This window comes from Gorilla gorilla, chromosome 12 (assembly GCF_029281585.2).
Source record: "Gorilla gorilla gorilla isolate KB3781 chromosome 12, NHGRI_mGorGor1-v2.1_pri, whole genome shotgun sequence".
NCBI classification, from domain to species: Eukaryota; Metazoa; Chordata; class Mammalia; order Primates; family Hominidae; genus Gorilla; species Gorilla gorilla.
This window is the reverse complement of record NC_073236.2, coordinates 102,613,131-102,628,364: the sequence shown is the minus strand read 5'-3', so window position 1 is coordinate 102,628,364 and position 15,234 is coordinate 102,613,131. Positions and strand designations below refer to the sequence as shown.

At 41.6% G+C, this 15,234-nt stretch overlaps 2 protein-coding genes and 1 pseudogene across 7 annotated transcripts in view; 1 reads left to right on the top strand and 2 right to left on the bottom strand.

The window, feature by feature from the left end:
- Window positions 1-879: 879 nt before the first annotated feature.
- Window positions 880-1,481, bottom strand: LOC101154386 (large ribosomal subunit protein eL31-like; annotated as a pseudogene).
- Window positions 1,482-4,808: 3,327 nt separating this feature from the next.
- On the top strand, window positions 4,809-13,168 carry CEBPZOS (CEBPZ opposite strand). Of its 4 annotated transcripts, none has more exons than XM_019021203.4 (6): window positions 4,858-4,875; window positions 6,871-7,045; window positions 8,087-8,202; window positions 9,430-9,474; window positions 10,024-10,108; window positions 10,245-13,168. In XM_019021203.4, the coding sequence occupies exons 3-5, from the start codon at window positions 8,088-8,090 to the stop codon at window positions 10,104-10,106; spliced, it is 243 nt and encodes an 80-aa protein (XP_018876748.1). In that variant the 5' UTR covers window positions 4,858-4,875; window positions 6,871-7,045; window position 8,087; the 3' UTR covers window positions 10,107-10,108; window positions 10,245-13,168. The 4 variants fall into 4 exon arrangements, with proteins under 4 accessions (XP_018876749.1, XP_018876748.1, XP_018876747.1 ...); XM_019021202.4 differs by lacking the exon at window positions 4,858-4,875 and adding an exon at window positions 5,625-5,724; XM_019021204.4 differs by lacking the exon at window positions 6,871-7,045 and having other exon boundaries at window positions 4,809-4,875.
- The window catches only part of CEBPZ (CCAAT enhancer binding protein zeta), a 29,031-nt gene continuing 23,790 nt past the window's right edge, over window positions 9,994-15,234 (bottom strand). For 2 of the 3 annotated variants that reach the window (XM_004029095.5, XM_063695957.1), the window contains exons 14-16: window positions 11,361-11,419; window positions 11,197-11,278; window positions 9,994-10,285 (exon numbers count right to left, since the gene is read on the bottom strand). In XM_004029095.5, the coding sequence (XP_004029144.4) occupies window positions 10,146-10,285; window positions 11,197-11,278; window positions 11,361-11,419 (281 nt within the window). In that variant the 3' untranslated portion in view covers window positions 9,994-10,145. Of the gene's footprint in view, window positions 14,278-15,234 lie in introns of all 3 variants that reach the window. The other variant, XM_019021197.4, reaches the window with a different exon arrangement.

Sequence of the window (15,234 nt, the reverse complement as noted above, 5' to 3'; positions counted from 1 at the left end):
AGAATTGCTTGAACCTGGGAGGCGGAGCTTGCAGTGAGCTGAGATCGTGCCACTGCACTCCAGCTCGGGTGACAGAGTGAGACTCTGTCTCAAAATATAATAATAATAAAATAAAGTTTATTTCCTTGGCATTAAAGACACCATGCCCTCTTACCTTCTTTTCCTTTGTTTTTTTCCAGTCTATAGACATTTACCAAAAAAAAGAAGAAAAGAAGAAGAAGAAGAAGAAGAAAGAAGAAGAAGAAGAAGAAGAAGAAGAAGAAGAAGAAGAAGAAGAAGAAGAAGAAGAAGAAGAAGAAGAAGAAGGAGAAGGAGAAGGAGAAGGAGAAGGAGAAGGAGAAGGAGAAGGAGAAGGAGAAGAAGGAGAAAATATGAAAAGAAATGTCTAGGCTTTAAGGTGAAGATGGGAGAATGGACAGCAAACCGAGTACATATTTGTTAAAGTGGAGGTCCCTGTGGCCACTACAGAAGACTGGGATTTTAGCCTGCTTCTGTGCTTTGGAGAGAACTAGCACATCTTTCTAGTCATTTGCATCCCTCTACCAGAGTTAGTAAATCAGACTAGGACCAGGAAGGCACTGTCGCTAAAGGACCCTTGGTAAAAGTTTCTACTGGAGTCTACACTTTTCCTGCTCCAAACCTTCTGGCCAAAATGTGTCTTATCTCAAAATGTGTTTGTGAAATCTATAGCGGGGTTCAGAGTGTGTAACAAATATTTATGGGGATGTCAAGCTTTGTGCAATACCGTTATTAGTTTATATATATTTTCCTGCAGAAATCATGACATTTCTATACAATTATTTTAGTCTTTCTTATAATTTCTGTTTTTTTGTGAAGGCAATTTTATAACTATATTTGATGTAGTTGAAGATTCAGTGCTTAGTTCTCATCCACATTGACTGTCTATAGATTTTTTTTTTTTTTTCGAGACAAAGCCTTTTTCTGTCACCTAGGCTGGAGTGCAGTGAGATCTTGACTAATTTTTTGTATTTTTAGTAGAGACGGGGTTTCACCATATTGGCCAAGCTGGTCTTGAACTCCTGACCTCAAGTGATCTGCCCATCTTGGCCTCCCAAAGTGCTGGGGTTACAGGCATGAGCCACCGTGCCTGGCTGACTATCTGTAGATTTTTGAAAGTGGTAACAGGTACATAGGTAATCGAAGTACAGAGCTTATTTGGTGAATCTTCATCCTCATTACATCCTCTGGACAGCTGCACGCGGATACGGTATGGGACGTTCCTTATTCCTTCGGCAAAGACAACTTTATTGAGCCTGGTATCAATGCACACATCTGGAGTTCCCATCTCCTTCATTGCAAAATTTCCGGGTCTCTTTGAGTGCCTGAGGGACATGATTCTTGAAGCCCACTCTGTGGATGTGCCTGTGAATGTTGGTGTATTCTTGGGTCATCACCTTGTTGATGGCAGAATGGTCCATTTTCTTCTTGCCACTGTTCTTTGCAGGAGCCATTCTGCTAGGCCCAAGTTGGTAAAGCTTGTTATCATTTCTTTAAGCTTTTTTTCTCCTCTTTTCTTTTTTTCAGTCTGAACCATTCCAATGACCTTTTCTTCTTTCTCCTTCCTTCCTCCCTTCCTCCCTTCCTTCCTCCCTTCCTCCCTTCCTCCCTTCCTTCCTCCCTCCCTCCCTCCCTCCCTCCCTTCCTTCCTTCCTTCCTTCCTTCTTTCCTTCCTTACTTCCATTTTTGAGACAGAGTCTCACTCTGTCGCCCAGGCTGGAGTGCAGTGGCGCGATCTTGGCTCACTTTAACCTCTGCCTCCTGGGTTCAAGCAACTCTCCTGCCTTAGATTTCCGAATAGCTGGGATTACAGGCATGCTCCACCTCACCCAGATAATTTTCGTATTTTTAGTAGAGATGGGGTTTCTCCTTGTTGGCTAGGCTGGTCTTGAACTCCTGACCTCAGGTTATCTGCCCACCTTGGCCTCCCAAAGTGCTGGGATTACAGGTGTGAGCCACCGCACCAAGCCCCAATGGCTTTTTCATCTTGCTTTGTCATCCTGGTACTTTTAACAACTGATATTCTGGTATTTCAAACCAATGTAGTGGAGCCTTGCTATACGGTCTGAAAGTTTTTGTTCTCCCTAAATTCATATGTTGAAATCCCCAAAGTGACGGTATTAGGAGGCAAGGCCTTTGAGAAGTGATTAGGTCATGAGGGCTCTGCCCTCATTAATGGTGTTAGTGCCCATTTATTTATTTATTTATTTATTTATTTATTTATTTATTTATCATTTATTTATTTATTTTGAGACGGAGTCTCCCTATGTAGTCCAGGCTGCAACTTATGCCTTGTGAGTTCAAGCAATTCTCCTGCCTCAGCCCCCTGCGTAGCTGGGACTACCGGCGTGTGCCACCATGCCCAGCTAATTTTTGTGTTTTTAGTAGAGATGGGGTTTCACCATTTTGTCTGGGCTGGTCTCGAACTCCTGACCTCAAATGAGCCAACTACCTCGGCCTCCCAAAGTGTTGGGATTACAGGTGTGAGCCACTGCACCTGGCCAAGGATTTAAAAGGGGCCCCAGAGAGGCCCTTGCTCCTTGCACCATGTGAGGACATAGTGAGAAGGCACCATCTCAGAAACCAGAAAGTTGGTCTTTACCAGATGTTGAATCTTGTGCACCCTGATTTTGGACTTCCCAGTCTTTAGAATAATGAGAAACAAATTTCTGTTGATTATAAACCATCAGTTTATGGCATTTGGTTATAGCAGCCCAAGTGGACAAAGATAGGCCTGAAAGCTCAAGGCATAGTATCTTAAATGATAGTTCACAAAGTGTTTCATGGAAGTCATGGTGGGTGCTTGTAATATGAAAATATTTATTGTGGATGAATCTTTAAAGATTATGGATGTACTTACTCCTTCCCCCTTCTCACTACCGTACTTGACTATTCTTTTTTTTTTTTTTTTTAAAAGAAGAAGGACAGGCATAGTGGCTCACAGCTGTATTTCTAACACTTGGGAGGCCAAAGAGGGAGGATCACTTGAGCCCAGGAGTTGGAGACTGGCCTGGGCAACACAGGGAGACCCTGTCTCCAAAAAAAAAATTTTTTTTTTTAATTAGGCAGGTATGGTGGTGAATGTCTGTAGTCCCAACTACTTGGGAGGCTTAGGGGGGGCCGGGGTAGGATTACTTGAGCCTGGGAGGTCAAGGCTGCAGTGAGCTATGACTGTGCCACTGAACTCCAGCCTGGGTGGCAGAGCAAGGCCAAGAAGAAGAAGAAGAAAGAAGAAGAAAGAAGAAGAAGAAGAAGAAGAAGAAGAGGAAGAAGAAACAAGAAGATGACGAGGCTGATGATTAGGAAAAGAAGAAAAAGAAAAAAGATTGTGAATGTGTCAGTTGGAGGAGAAAAGGGAACTTCAGTGGTGTAGGGGTAGAGTTCTGAAAGTTTTGAGAAAAATAGTTAATGACAATGAAAACAGTAACAGACAAAATAAAAAGCAACATAATGCAGAAAGGGAGCTTGTGAAAAAAGTTTGAGAGAAAGTCAAATATATATTATTAAATAGAACCGAGGTTCAAGCCAGACACAATTTCTATAGAGCAGATAGAAGAGATCAAGAGAATGTACAAAGCCCAGACTTTAAGAGGATACTAGAGAGGTCGATATGGTGGAAGAGGTTAGCGTTCTGGATCTGTGTGGATCTGAGTGATCTTGACTAACAATGACATGCTTTAAATCAATATAGTTTATGCATTCACATTTTTCACAATTTATGATGCTTTAGTTACACAGATGAACCACATGGGCTGGACTAGGGGTGGGGCGGGTGTTAGGAAAATTGGGGCAATCACAGAGCACCTTGCAGAGGCACTTCCTTTACTTGGCATGGACAGAGTTAGCTCCAGCTATCACCCCTTCTCTAAAACCTTTACAGATTCCTCGGATTAGAAGCAAGGCCCTTATCATTGTGTACCTTCCATCAGTTATTTGTGGTAAATACCCCTAACTAGACTAGAACTTCGATGAAGGTAGATCTGTGCCTGTTTTGGGTGTTCCAGGCTTTGTCTTGCACACGGTACTTCAATATACTTTTATATTCTTTTTCTCTTCTCTGTTTCCATGTCCCCTTCGCGCCTTCTCAAGTGTTACTTTGCAAACGAATTCTTTAGGGATCTGGCTAAAATGCAGTTTCAGATTCAGTAGTTCTGCATTTTTCTTTTTTTTTTTGAGACAAAGTCTCACTCTGTCGCCCAGGCTGGAGTGCAGTGGTGCGATCTCAGCTCACTGCAACCTCCACCTCCCGGGTTCAAGCGATTCTCCTGCCTCAGCCTCCCCGGTAGCTGGGACTACAGGCGCATGCCACTACGCCCAGCTATTTTTTTTTCAACGTATTTTTGGTAGAGACGGGGTCTCACCGTGTTAGCCAGGATGGTCTCGGTCTCCTGATGTCGTGATCCTCCCATCTAGGCCTCCCAAAGTGCTGGGATTATAGGCGTGAGCCACCGCACCCGGCCTAGTTCTTCATTTCTAACAAGTTTTCAGGTGATGCTTATGTTGGTAGTCCTCTGAGACTATCACACTTTAAGTTTCAGGGTGTTAGAAAAACGACCCAGAACAGGCTACACGTAGTCAGTTTCCTGGGTTTAAATGTGAATTCTGATTTTACTAACTGTGCGACTGTGGGCAGTGTAAGCCTCTTGCTTTCTCCGTAAAATGAGATACACTTAGCACCTGTTGCATGTGTTATTGCGAACATTCCGTAAAATAATGTACATAGAGGGCAGTCAGGTTCGGGTCGCGGTCAGAGTACAATTAATAGTAATTAAGAATGTGGGGGGCGGAGCCGACAACGGAAGGGGTGGAGCGTCGCCAACCGTTGCGCATGCGCAGTCCTCCTTGAACGCACCCCAGGTGAGACTGTGGCGAGTGGCTTCCCGTGGGCGGTCGGATTTCGGGGTCCCTAGTGCGACGAGAGTGGGGCGGTCTTCTGCGTGGGGCCTCGTCACAGTTCTGGGGGCATGTGGAGGATAGTCAGGTGTCACTGCCTTAATTCACTGGAGGCGAGTGTTTCCGGGTCGCTAGGCGACCGTGGTCTGGCGGCCTGGCCGTGCTCCGTGCGTGCCCGCGCGTGTCGCCTGCAGGCCCGGGCCTAGCGTTCAGCGGGCTAGGGGAGAGCTGAGGGCAGCCGAGGGCACTAGGGAACCGGGGGAAGCGGGAGCTGGGTGGGAACCGCGGCAGGAGCCGGGAGCCGGGGGAGCGGAGGCGGCCGGCTCTCGGCCTCTGTTGAAAAGTCGTCCTCTGCACAGCTAGACTGGGAGAGACGTTGCTGCTTGAAACCGCGTAGCCTGCAGACGCTGAGCTGGGAGGCCGCCCCTCCCAGGGAAGCAGCCCCGATTCCCTGGAGCGCATCCCGGGATAAGCGGCTTCCGACCCAGCATTGCACATTTGGCTTGAGCTTGTGTCCCCGAGTCAGCGTCTCAGCCCCGTGTGATGTTAACTGCATGACACACAGCCCTGCGCCGAATCTGTCAGAGGCGGCTTCGTGTTAAACTTCACCTAAACTTCCCGGAATGATGCCTTTCCCTGTGCTGAGAAGGCAGGCGCTGGTCTGCCGTGTCTCCCTTGCCGCAGCTAGTAAACCTCACTTCTTTGTGGGTGGACAGGTGTGTCCCTGGTGGTCTGTAGCAAAGGAACTTGAAGTTTTATCAGCCTCCTGAAGCCGAGAGCCTCAGTGCAAAACGTATATGTATTTTTAAAAAGGTAAATACTTTGTTGTACGGTGTTATTTGGAAGCAGCTATGCTCACCACTATACACCAAGGCAGCCGTACAGTATTATTCGCACTTTATTTTCTTTTCTTTTAATCCTGGCCTACAGATAGACTTTATTTCTTAGCATCACCCTCTCTTAAAACAAAATTTTACTTCGATTCCTTGAATAATGGAACTGGCTGCAGGCGGTCTTTGTTCATCCCTTGAACATTAAAAATAACCCCAAGAGGCCGGGCGTGGCGGCACACGCCTGTAATACCAGCACTTTGGGAGGCCGAGGCGGGAGGATCACTTGAGGTCGGAAGTTAGCCTGGCCAACATGGTGAAACCTCGTCTCTACTAAACATACAAAAAATTAGCCAGACATGGTGGCACACGACTATAATCCCAGCTACTCGGGAGGCTGAGGCAGGAGAATCACTTGAACCCGGGAGAAGGAGGTTGCAGTGAGCCGGGATCGCACCACTGCACTCCTGCCTGGGAGACAGCAAGACCCAGTCTCAAAAAAATAAAAATAAGCCAGGCGCGGTGGCCCACGCCTGTAATCCTAGCACTTTGGGAGGCCGAGGCCTGCGGATTGCCTGAGCTCAGGAGTTGGAGACCACCCTGGGCAACAGGGTGAAATCCGTCTCTACTGAAATACAAAAAATTTGCTGGGCCTGCTGGCGGGAGTCCCAGCTCCCAGCTACTGGGGAGGCTGAGGCAAGAGAATTGCTTGAATCCGGCAGGCGGAGGTTGCAGTGAGCCAAGATCGCGCCACTGCACTCCAGCCTGGGCGACAGAGCGAGACCGTGTCTCCAAAAATAAAATAAAATAAAAAAATAACCCCAAGAGAGGCATCTGTACTGAGCATGACTTATTTTCTGTCAGTCATGTACAGCATTGTAGTGAATGGAGCAAAACAACTGTCCCTTCCCACCACTCAACTGCCTCTTGGTTATATATGAATTACTTTGTAAATTTCTTTGCTTCATTTCTTTTAAATAAGAATAATAAAGTTTTAATCTTTTGGTCCCCAGGGTGATCACATTATTAAAATGAGGGAAGTTGGGGGTGGGGTGGGGAGGGCCACCTGGTAAGATATCAGCAGAATAATCCTACAAAAGGAAGGTTATTTGATTACACCCACCCTCAGGCATTGAAAAGGTGTCGGAAGTGAATGGAGTAAACACCTGACAGCAGCCAGCTGGGATTGAGAACAAAAGAGCACACACAGGACAATAGAAAAATTTGAAAAACAAGTGGTTCTCCTCTTCTGGACTTTGAGGTTATAAGGAGGCTAAAAACTTGGGTTTACATTAATGTCTTCAGTAAGTTTATATTCTATTTTCTTAGCTTGTTATCTTTAATTTGAAAAAGAATAATGACACAAACGCTTTTTCCTGATTAGCTTTTAAAGGAAGACAATCAAGATCTAACCGGTCTGTAGTTTTGCCACTTAACTGGTTCATCACCCAATCAGTTTCCATCCCCTGCCCCCATTTGTATAAAAATTACTGCGTGTCTGCGAAAGGGCAGATTACTGGCTCATGCCTGTAATCCCAGCACTTTGGGAGGCTGAGGTGGGCTGATTGCTTGAGCTCACGGGTTCGAGACCAATCTGGGCAACATGGTGAGACCCTGTGTCTACTAAAAATACAAAAAATACAAAAAATTAGCCAGGCATGCCAGTGGTCCCAGCTGCTCGGAAGGCTGAGGTGGGAGGATTGTTTGAGCCCAGTGAGCTGAGATTGTGCCACTGCACTCCAAATGCCTGAACTATGGCACAGTTTAGTATATGTTGTATTAATAGTTTAGTATATGTTGTATTATTTGTATCCGTATATAGGATATATATACTATCTATAATATACATATATAGTATATGTAATAGTGTATGTTGTATTAATAAATGAAGAACTCCAGCCCTTTAGAAAGTGTAGAACCACTTGAGAAAGATCTTACTTTTGTACGGCACTTTACAAAGAGCTGTTTACATGTTGTGTCCATTTAGATTATTTCTTAATTCCCAGTGCAGCTAAAAAATTAACATCTTCCCCATTCTGTTTTCCTACACAATTAAAAAATTTTAGTTCCGTAAATTGTTCTTTGTACAACGCTTCCTTGCATTTTCTCTCTTTCCTGTGCTTTATCCAATTTTATCTTTGGTTCATCATGCCCCTCAGGCATGGAGTTTGAAAACTAGGTAGGTAGGATGTCTAAACCAAAAAAGTATACCATAGTATTGGTCTTACTCCCATACAGAGAAGCCATTCAAACTGTGGGAATGAATTTGAGTTATTAGAGAAATGATAATAGTAGTTTAAGTATGTTCATTCAGGTTTACACATATCTGTTATTGTTAAATTTAGGATGGCCCGTACTTTGGAACCACTAGCAAAGAAGATCTTTAAAGGAGTTTTGGTAGCCGAACTTGTAGGCGTTTTTGGAGCATATTTTTTGTTTAGCAAGATGCACACAAGCCAAGGTAATCATAATTCAGAAGTTAATGCTTTCTAAAGGGGTATAGTTTTGCTAATCCATTTTATGTGTTAAATGGCAATGGCATTTTTGGAGAAATTGGTTCTTCAGATTCAAGATATTAGACATTTTTAGGGGCAGAACAGGAATCAAAGTATTCATTATTGTGGACTAGATCACTCTCACTTCTCCCTTAAAAATGTTGTTTGTGGGCTGAGGAAAAAATTTCATACCTCCATGGATTTTACTGTTGTGGAGGATAGAGCAAGTGTCCTTGGTCTGGCTTAGTTTGGGAGCACAGATGGAGGAAACTTAGCCTGCCCATTATACTTCATTGTTTGGTAGACTAAGAAAGTAACTGGTATTGCTGTTTTCTGAGTAACCAGTTTTCTCAGGCTATAGTATTCTTCCTGGGCATCAACAGTGGGCACTAAAAGACTTTCACATGCTATGGCTGAAAGTGCTTTAACATTTTTCTTGGGGAAATTTTATATTAGAGCCCTCAACTTTTTAAATTAGGAAGTGATTTTTCCCTAAAACAGGGAATAGACCTGGCGTGATAGCCATCTTTGAAACTTGCCACAGTCTTCCTCAGCATACTTTGTTGGAACGCTGTACCAAGATGCTACTGGATACTCACAAAATCCCTTTTCTTTTAAACTCTAAGGAAGGGTATTAAAAAAACATCCCCAAAGTATTTAAAAACAAATTAAAGCTTGGGATCAGTTTTAAAGTGGTCATGGCTGGGTGTGATGGCTTGCACTTGTAATTCCAGCACTTTGGGAGGCCAAGGTGGAAGGACTGCTTGAGCTCAGTCTGGGCTAAACATAGCAAGACCCTGTATCTTAAGAAAAAAAAAAAGTGCTGGGCATGGTGGTGTGCTCCTGTAGTCCCAGCTACTCAGGAGGTTGAGGCAGGAGGCTCCCTTGAGCCCCATCCCAGCTACTTGACCTTGGCTGACTTAGGAGGCTCGCTTGAGCCCAGCCCAGGGGGGTCTAGGCAGTGGTGGATTGTGACTGTGCCACTGTACTGCAGCCTGGGCAACAGGGAGAGAGATCCTGACTCAAAAAAACAAAAGGAGATCGTTCCTGGATTACCAGAAAGACCTTAAAACAAATTTCTAATCTATATGGTTCCCATCATATGGACCCTAAAGCTAGCATTAAATTGTGGCTGTGTTAATATAATGAATTTCTGTTCATATCTAATTTCAAGACATCCTTTTTTCCATCAGATTTCAGGCAAACAATGAGCAAGAAATATCCCTTCATCTTGGAAGGTATGCTTTTCCTTAAGTAAAAATAAGTATAAAACAACTTCTTCAGGTAACCTATAAATTATGTAGTAATTTCTTTACAAGGAATTTCTAACAATACTACTCACATCTATTTTAGTTCTTCTGAGACTAAATTCTCAACTATTCTAGTGAGAGGAGAATTAGGTAATGGGCTGGATTCTGAATTCTTCTCGTGGTTAAGAATGTAAACTCTGGAATCATTCATATATGAGGTGATAGAATCAAACCACAGTTTAAACCTTTGGTTTTAAAAGATCAGTTTCATCTCAGGTTTGCTAACTTCTTGGAGCTGTCTCTTTCTCTGTCAAGTAGATAAAGACTGAACAAGATGACATCATGTAGTTAGACGAAATAGTGCTCATTACAATGATCAGAGATGCCAGGACTTATATGTGAAGTCTGTAATCCTACTGTCCTCTTTTTCATTTTGTTATGTAGCAATATGGAAAAAAGAAGTTGTTTTTTTCAATACATTTAATTTTAACAGTGTTTCCACATGACTTTATAAATGAAAGCTATTTTTATTTATAGTTTATTACAAATCCACTGAGAAGTCTGGAATGTATGGAATCAGAGAACTAGATCAAAAAACATGGTTGAACAGCAAAAATTAGATGTAAGTAGAATTTTAATCTATAATTTACATTAATAACTCATTTCCTTTGCTTTTTAGTTTTTTGAGTGGTTTTAATCCTCTTCTTTTTAAAATGTTTCTTTTTCTTGATGATACTTTTTGCATCTCTGTTGTGTAGCCAGTCATCACGTTCAGCCTCCCATCTAAGCTGTTTGAGACCTTTGAGAGAAGAAGAAAAGATGAGTGTACTACCACACTGTAGACTCTTGGTGGTCCCACAGAACATGCTGCTGAGTCACAGGAACTTCTAGCCTGCCTTGGCCTGCGGTTTCCCACCCACTATACAAACCCACTGCTTGTTTGTTGCTTTTCTTCTCATATTTATTGTCAAAGATTAATGTTTCAAAAAGAAATGACTAAGGAAGGAAAAGAAACAAATGCTCTAAAGATTTTCTCTCCCCAAGCACTTTTACTGGTGAAATAAAAACCAGTAACAATCAATATCAGAAATAGTTAAAATGTCTATAAACATGTAAAGTTACTTAGCAAACTCATGCTATATAAAAATGGCCCACTTCCCTAAAAAAAAGTAATTTTTGTAGTCTGCAAGGTTTTTTTTTTTTTTTTTTTTGCTTTAGTCTAAATACTTGTTAATCTTACATGTTCTCCTGAGAGAAGAAAAAGCCATTCCTTTCAGGTTGCAAAGTACCATGAAAAGGTCTTTCAAAAATATTCCTATCAGCCAGGCATGGTGGCTCACACCAGTAATCTCAGCACTTTGGGAGGCCGAGGCAGGCGGGTCACTTGAGGTCAGGAGTTCGAGACCAGCCTGGCCAACATGGTGAAACCCCCTCTCTACTAAAAATACAAAAATTAGCTGGGCGTGGTGGTGCATGCCTGTAATCCCAGCTACTTGGGAGGCTAAGGTAGGAGAATTGCTTGAACCTGGGAGATGGAGGTTGCAGTGAGCCAAGATCATGCCACTGCATTCCAACCTGGGTGAGGGAGTGAGACGCTGTCTCAAAAAAAATAAATAAATGAATAAATAAAATAACAAAAATTTCCTATCTTCTGAAGTTCCAAGCCAAAGCGATTTTTAAAACATCAATAAAAAAATTTAAGTTACTTACTTGCATTATCTTTGTTAGCCATGGCATTCATGCCAATGTTATCAAACTTGGATCCCATATTTTCATCCAATAGATGGCCAAACTTAAACAAAAAAGATAAATTTATTAGAAAACTAAAAATAATGTAGAATAGCTAGCTTCTTAAAACGGTACATTAGCCTTACCTCTTCAGCAGATACAAATAGGCTGGAATCATTTAAGTTTCTTTTCTTTTTTCTTGGCCCTAAAAAAAATTGTAAGTCTACATTATTCAATTATAAATCTAATGATTTTAGAAAAATGCAATGCAACATGATTTTATTTTAAAAATTATACTTGGGTAAAAACAATTGCAGTAATCTTCTAGCACCATTGGGTAGCTGGCATTTAAATATAATTTAATAGTATATAATATTTTCAAAAAGCTAACAACATCCTAATAGAACTGTTCAGATGACAAGAGTGTCTTCTTGCTTTTCAGATTTGGCCACTGATCGAAGTTTTACCCATAAGGGAAATAACATAGTATCAAGCAATAGTAAAATTATCAGTTTGACATGGATGGGTTTTGAAATACTTAAGACAAAACATAAAATTTAGTTCAGGGGTCTTTAGATTGTAAAGAAATTGAAAGTATGTTTATTATGCTATAAATGAAGTTGTGTTTATAACACCGAAAGAGGTTCTCCTTTAAAAAAAAACTTATCTGTAGTACTGAATATATAAACTTTTCCTGAAAAGTCTCTTTTCCTGAAACAATTATTCAAACTCTGCATCTTTGATATCAATGTCTCTAGCAGTAGTAGAGCCATATTTTAAAAAGAGCTTTACTAAATACACATCATAACATTCAGCTGTTTTAAGTGTATTAACGCATTTTGGTAAATTTACAGACTTGTTCAACCACAACCACAGTCTGATTTTAGAACATTTCCATCAACTTCAAAAGATCCCTGGTGCCATTTGTAGTCCTCCAACCCATCTCCAATCTATCTTGTTTCTATGAGTTGCCTTTTCTGGCTATTTCATATAAATGGGATCATATGACATGTGGTTTCCTATATCTGACTTTTTTCATTTAGCGTAACGTTTTTGAGGCTCATCCATGCTGTAGTACTCCATGCCATGTTGTGGGCTACATAATATTCCATTGTATGGATATACCACATTTTGCTTATCAGTTAATGTACATTTAGGTTGTGTCTACTTTTTGGCAATAGTGCTGCTGTGAACAATCATGTACAAGTCTTTGTATCAGAGCCACTTTTGATAAAATAGTTTCTAAAACATTTCATCTTGATTTTTATTAAGGTGATATGTATGTTACTTAACAGCTGTATAATACACATTTGCATGCATTAGGAAGTTTTTTTTGGGTTTTATTCATCCTGTAGTGATGTATCTGTGACCTCAATGAGTAGGCACTTCTGTACTGTACTGGTTTCTTAAAAGTTTCTTTTATCCCGCCCCCACCCCCAACCTCAGCCTCAAGTATGTAACACCATGCCTGGCTAATTTTTGATTTTTTTTTTTTTTTTTTTTTTTTGAGACAGAGTCTCGCTTTGTCGCCAGGCTGGAGTACAGGGGCGTGATCTCGGCTCACTGTAACGTCTGCCTTCTGGGTTCAAGCGATTCTCCTGCCTCAGCCTCCCAAGTAGCTGGGCCTACAAGTGCGTGCCACCACGCCAAGCTAATTTCTGTATTTTTAGTAGAGATGGGGTTTCATCATGTTGGCCAGGATGGTCTTGATCTCTTGACCTTGTGATCTACCTGTCTTGGCCTCCCAAAGTGCTGGGATTACAGGCGTGAGCCACTGCGCCCAGCCATTTTTGATTTTTTGTAGAGATGGGGTCTCATTGTGTTGCCCAGGCTGATTAAAGTTTCTATAAGGTATGTTTATTCTTAAGGATATCTACTCTAACACCTGTAAATGTAGGGTGATCAATTAGTAAATTAATAAATCTGAATCAATTAATAAATCTGTTTAAAATTCCTTGCCTCTTTTTGTTTCAATCAATTCTGTTGGGTATTCTTTAATCTGCATCCAAAACTATTATCAATTGAGATCTGAAATCCTTTCAGGCTAATGTCTTCTGAAACAGTACTTTACTATTTGAAACAAGCTGAGAGAGCATCTTTTTTAACATTAAAAAATTTTTTTCTTCTCCTCAAATTCCTTTTACCAGCATCTTTTAATAAAAGGCTCAGTAGAACTTGAAGTAAAGCAACACTTTTCTGTGGGATGCTCTTGAGAAAAACTGCCTATATCTCATCTTATGCTAATTAAAACATGATCTTAGATACTCAAGGGAAGACAAAATCTGGAAGATAACATGTTATAATTTAAATATGTATCAGTTAAATCATAGTTATTACGGGACTAAGAAACTGACAGCAGTATTTGAAAGAGCTGATAAAATTTTGTAGGCGTGAGGCTCTGGAAGACTACTACCAATATGTAAATGAAACTTTTTGTCAGGCCTCTGAGCCCAAGCTAAGCCATCATATCCCCTGTGACGTGCACGTACACATCCAGATGGCCGGTTCCTGCCTTAACTGATGACATTCCACCACAAAAGAAGTGAAAATGGCCTGTTCCTGCCTTAACTGATGACATTATCTTGTGAAATTCCTTCTCCTGGCTCATCCTGGCTCAAAAGCTCCCCTACTGAGCACCTTGTGACCCCCACTCCTGCCAGGCAGAGAACAACCCCCTTTGACTGCAATTTTCCTTTTATCTACCCAAATCCTATAAAATGGCCCCACCCCTATCTCCCTTCACTGACTCTCTTTTCGGACTCAGCCCGCCTGCACCCAGGTGAAATAAGCAGCCTTGTTGCTCACGCAAAGCCTGTTTGGTGGTCTCTTCATACAGATGCGCATGAAACTTTTTAAAACATTATTATTATTTAACTATGCAGATCTATTTTTAAGTCATCAGTATTTAGCAGGAAGCAGAAGCCAGAGAGGCACTGGAGGCAAAGTATGTACAGTGCTTTCTACATTTTTATCAAAAATCTTAAGACTGTTACCTGATACAGCACTTTTTTCTTTTATTAGCACCTTGTGTTACACTGTGAAGCAGAATCTTGTAAGATAACACTTTAAAAAATGTTAAAAAACAATTAGCAGAAAGAAGAGTTCATATCATAATAAAGGAGCATGGATTATTGCAAGGGTCAAATGGCAAATAATGGTTGAGAAAAGAAAAAGATAACAGGTGTCTGAAAAATCCAAGGCTTTTATAATTGAATGGTTTAAAAATGAATGAGCAGAGATTAGCATGTGAATCTCTGGACTAGGTAAGGAAGATCTGCATTCAAATGTGAGTGGGCACCATCCAATCTGCTGGGGCCCTGGAGAGAACAAAACAGAGAAGAGGCAAACATGTTGATCTGCTGTGCTGAGGAGGAAAATGGCGGATAAGGGGACAGGACTAACATGCAGCTCCCACGTGGATGGACAGAACAGCGGGTGGCAACGTGTTTAGTCTCCTTAAAAGGTATCCAACAAAACTAAGCTTCATAAATGAAGGAGAGATATCTATGCTGAGAATTCGCCACTATCAAGCCAGCACTATAAGAAATGCTGAAAGGAGTTCTAAATCTTTGTTTTTTGTTTCTTTTTTTGAGATGGAATCTTGCTCTGTCACCCAGGTGGGAATGCAGTGGTGTGATCTTGGCTCACTGTGACCTCTGCCTAATGGGTTCAAGTGATTTTTGTACCTCAGCCTCCTGAGTAGCTGGGATTATAGGGGCTTACCAACATGCCCGGCTAATTTTTGTATTTTTTTGTAGAGATGGGGTTTTGCCATGTTGGCCAGGCTGGTCTTGAACTCCTGACTTCAGGTGATGCCCGCCTGGGCCTCCCAAAGTGCTGGGATTACAGGTGTGAGCCACTACACTCAGCCTAGGAATTCTAAATCTTGAAACAAAACCTTGAAGTACACCAAAATAGAGCCTTCTTAAAACCTAAATCTTACAGGGCCTATACAATAACACAATGAAAAAACAACAAAATCAAAGTATTCAAGCAACAACTAGCATGATGAATAGAACA

Coding starts and splice junctions, on each gene's coding strand:
- CEBPZOS (XM_019021204.4), top strand. CDS start 8,088: ATGGCCCGTACTTTGGAACCACTAGCAAAGAAGATCTTTAAAGGAGTT. Junction 8,203..9,429: donor CAAGATGCACACAAGCCAAG/GTAATCATAATT, acceptor TTTTTCCATCAG/ATTTCAGGCAAACAATGAGC. Junction 9,475..10,023: donor ATATCCCTTCATCTTGGAAG/GTATGCTTTTCC, acceptor TTTTATTTATAG/TTTATTACAAATCCACTGAG.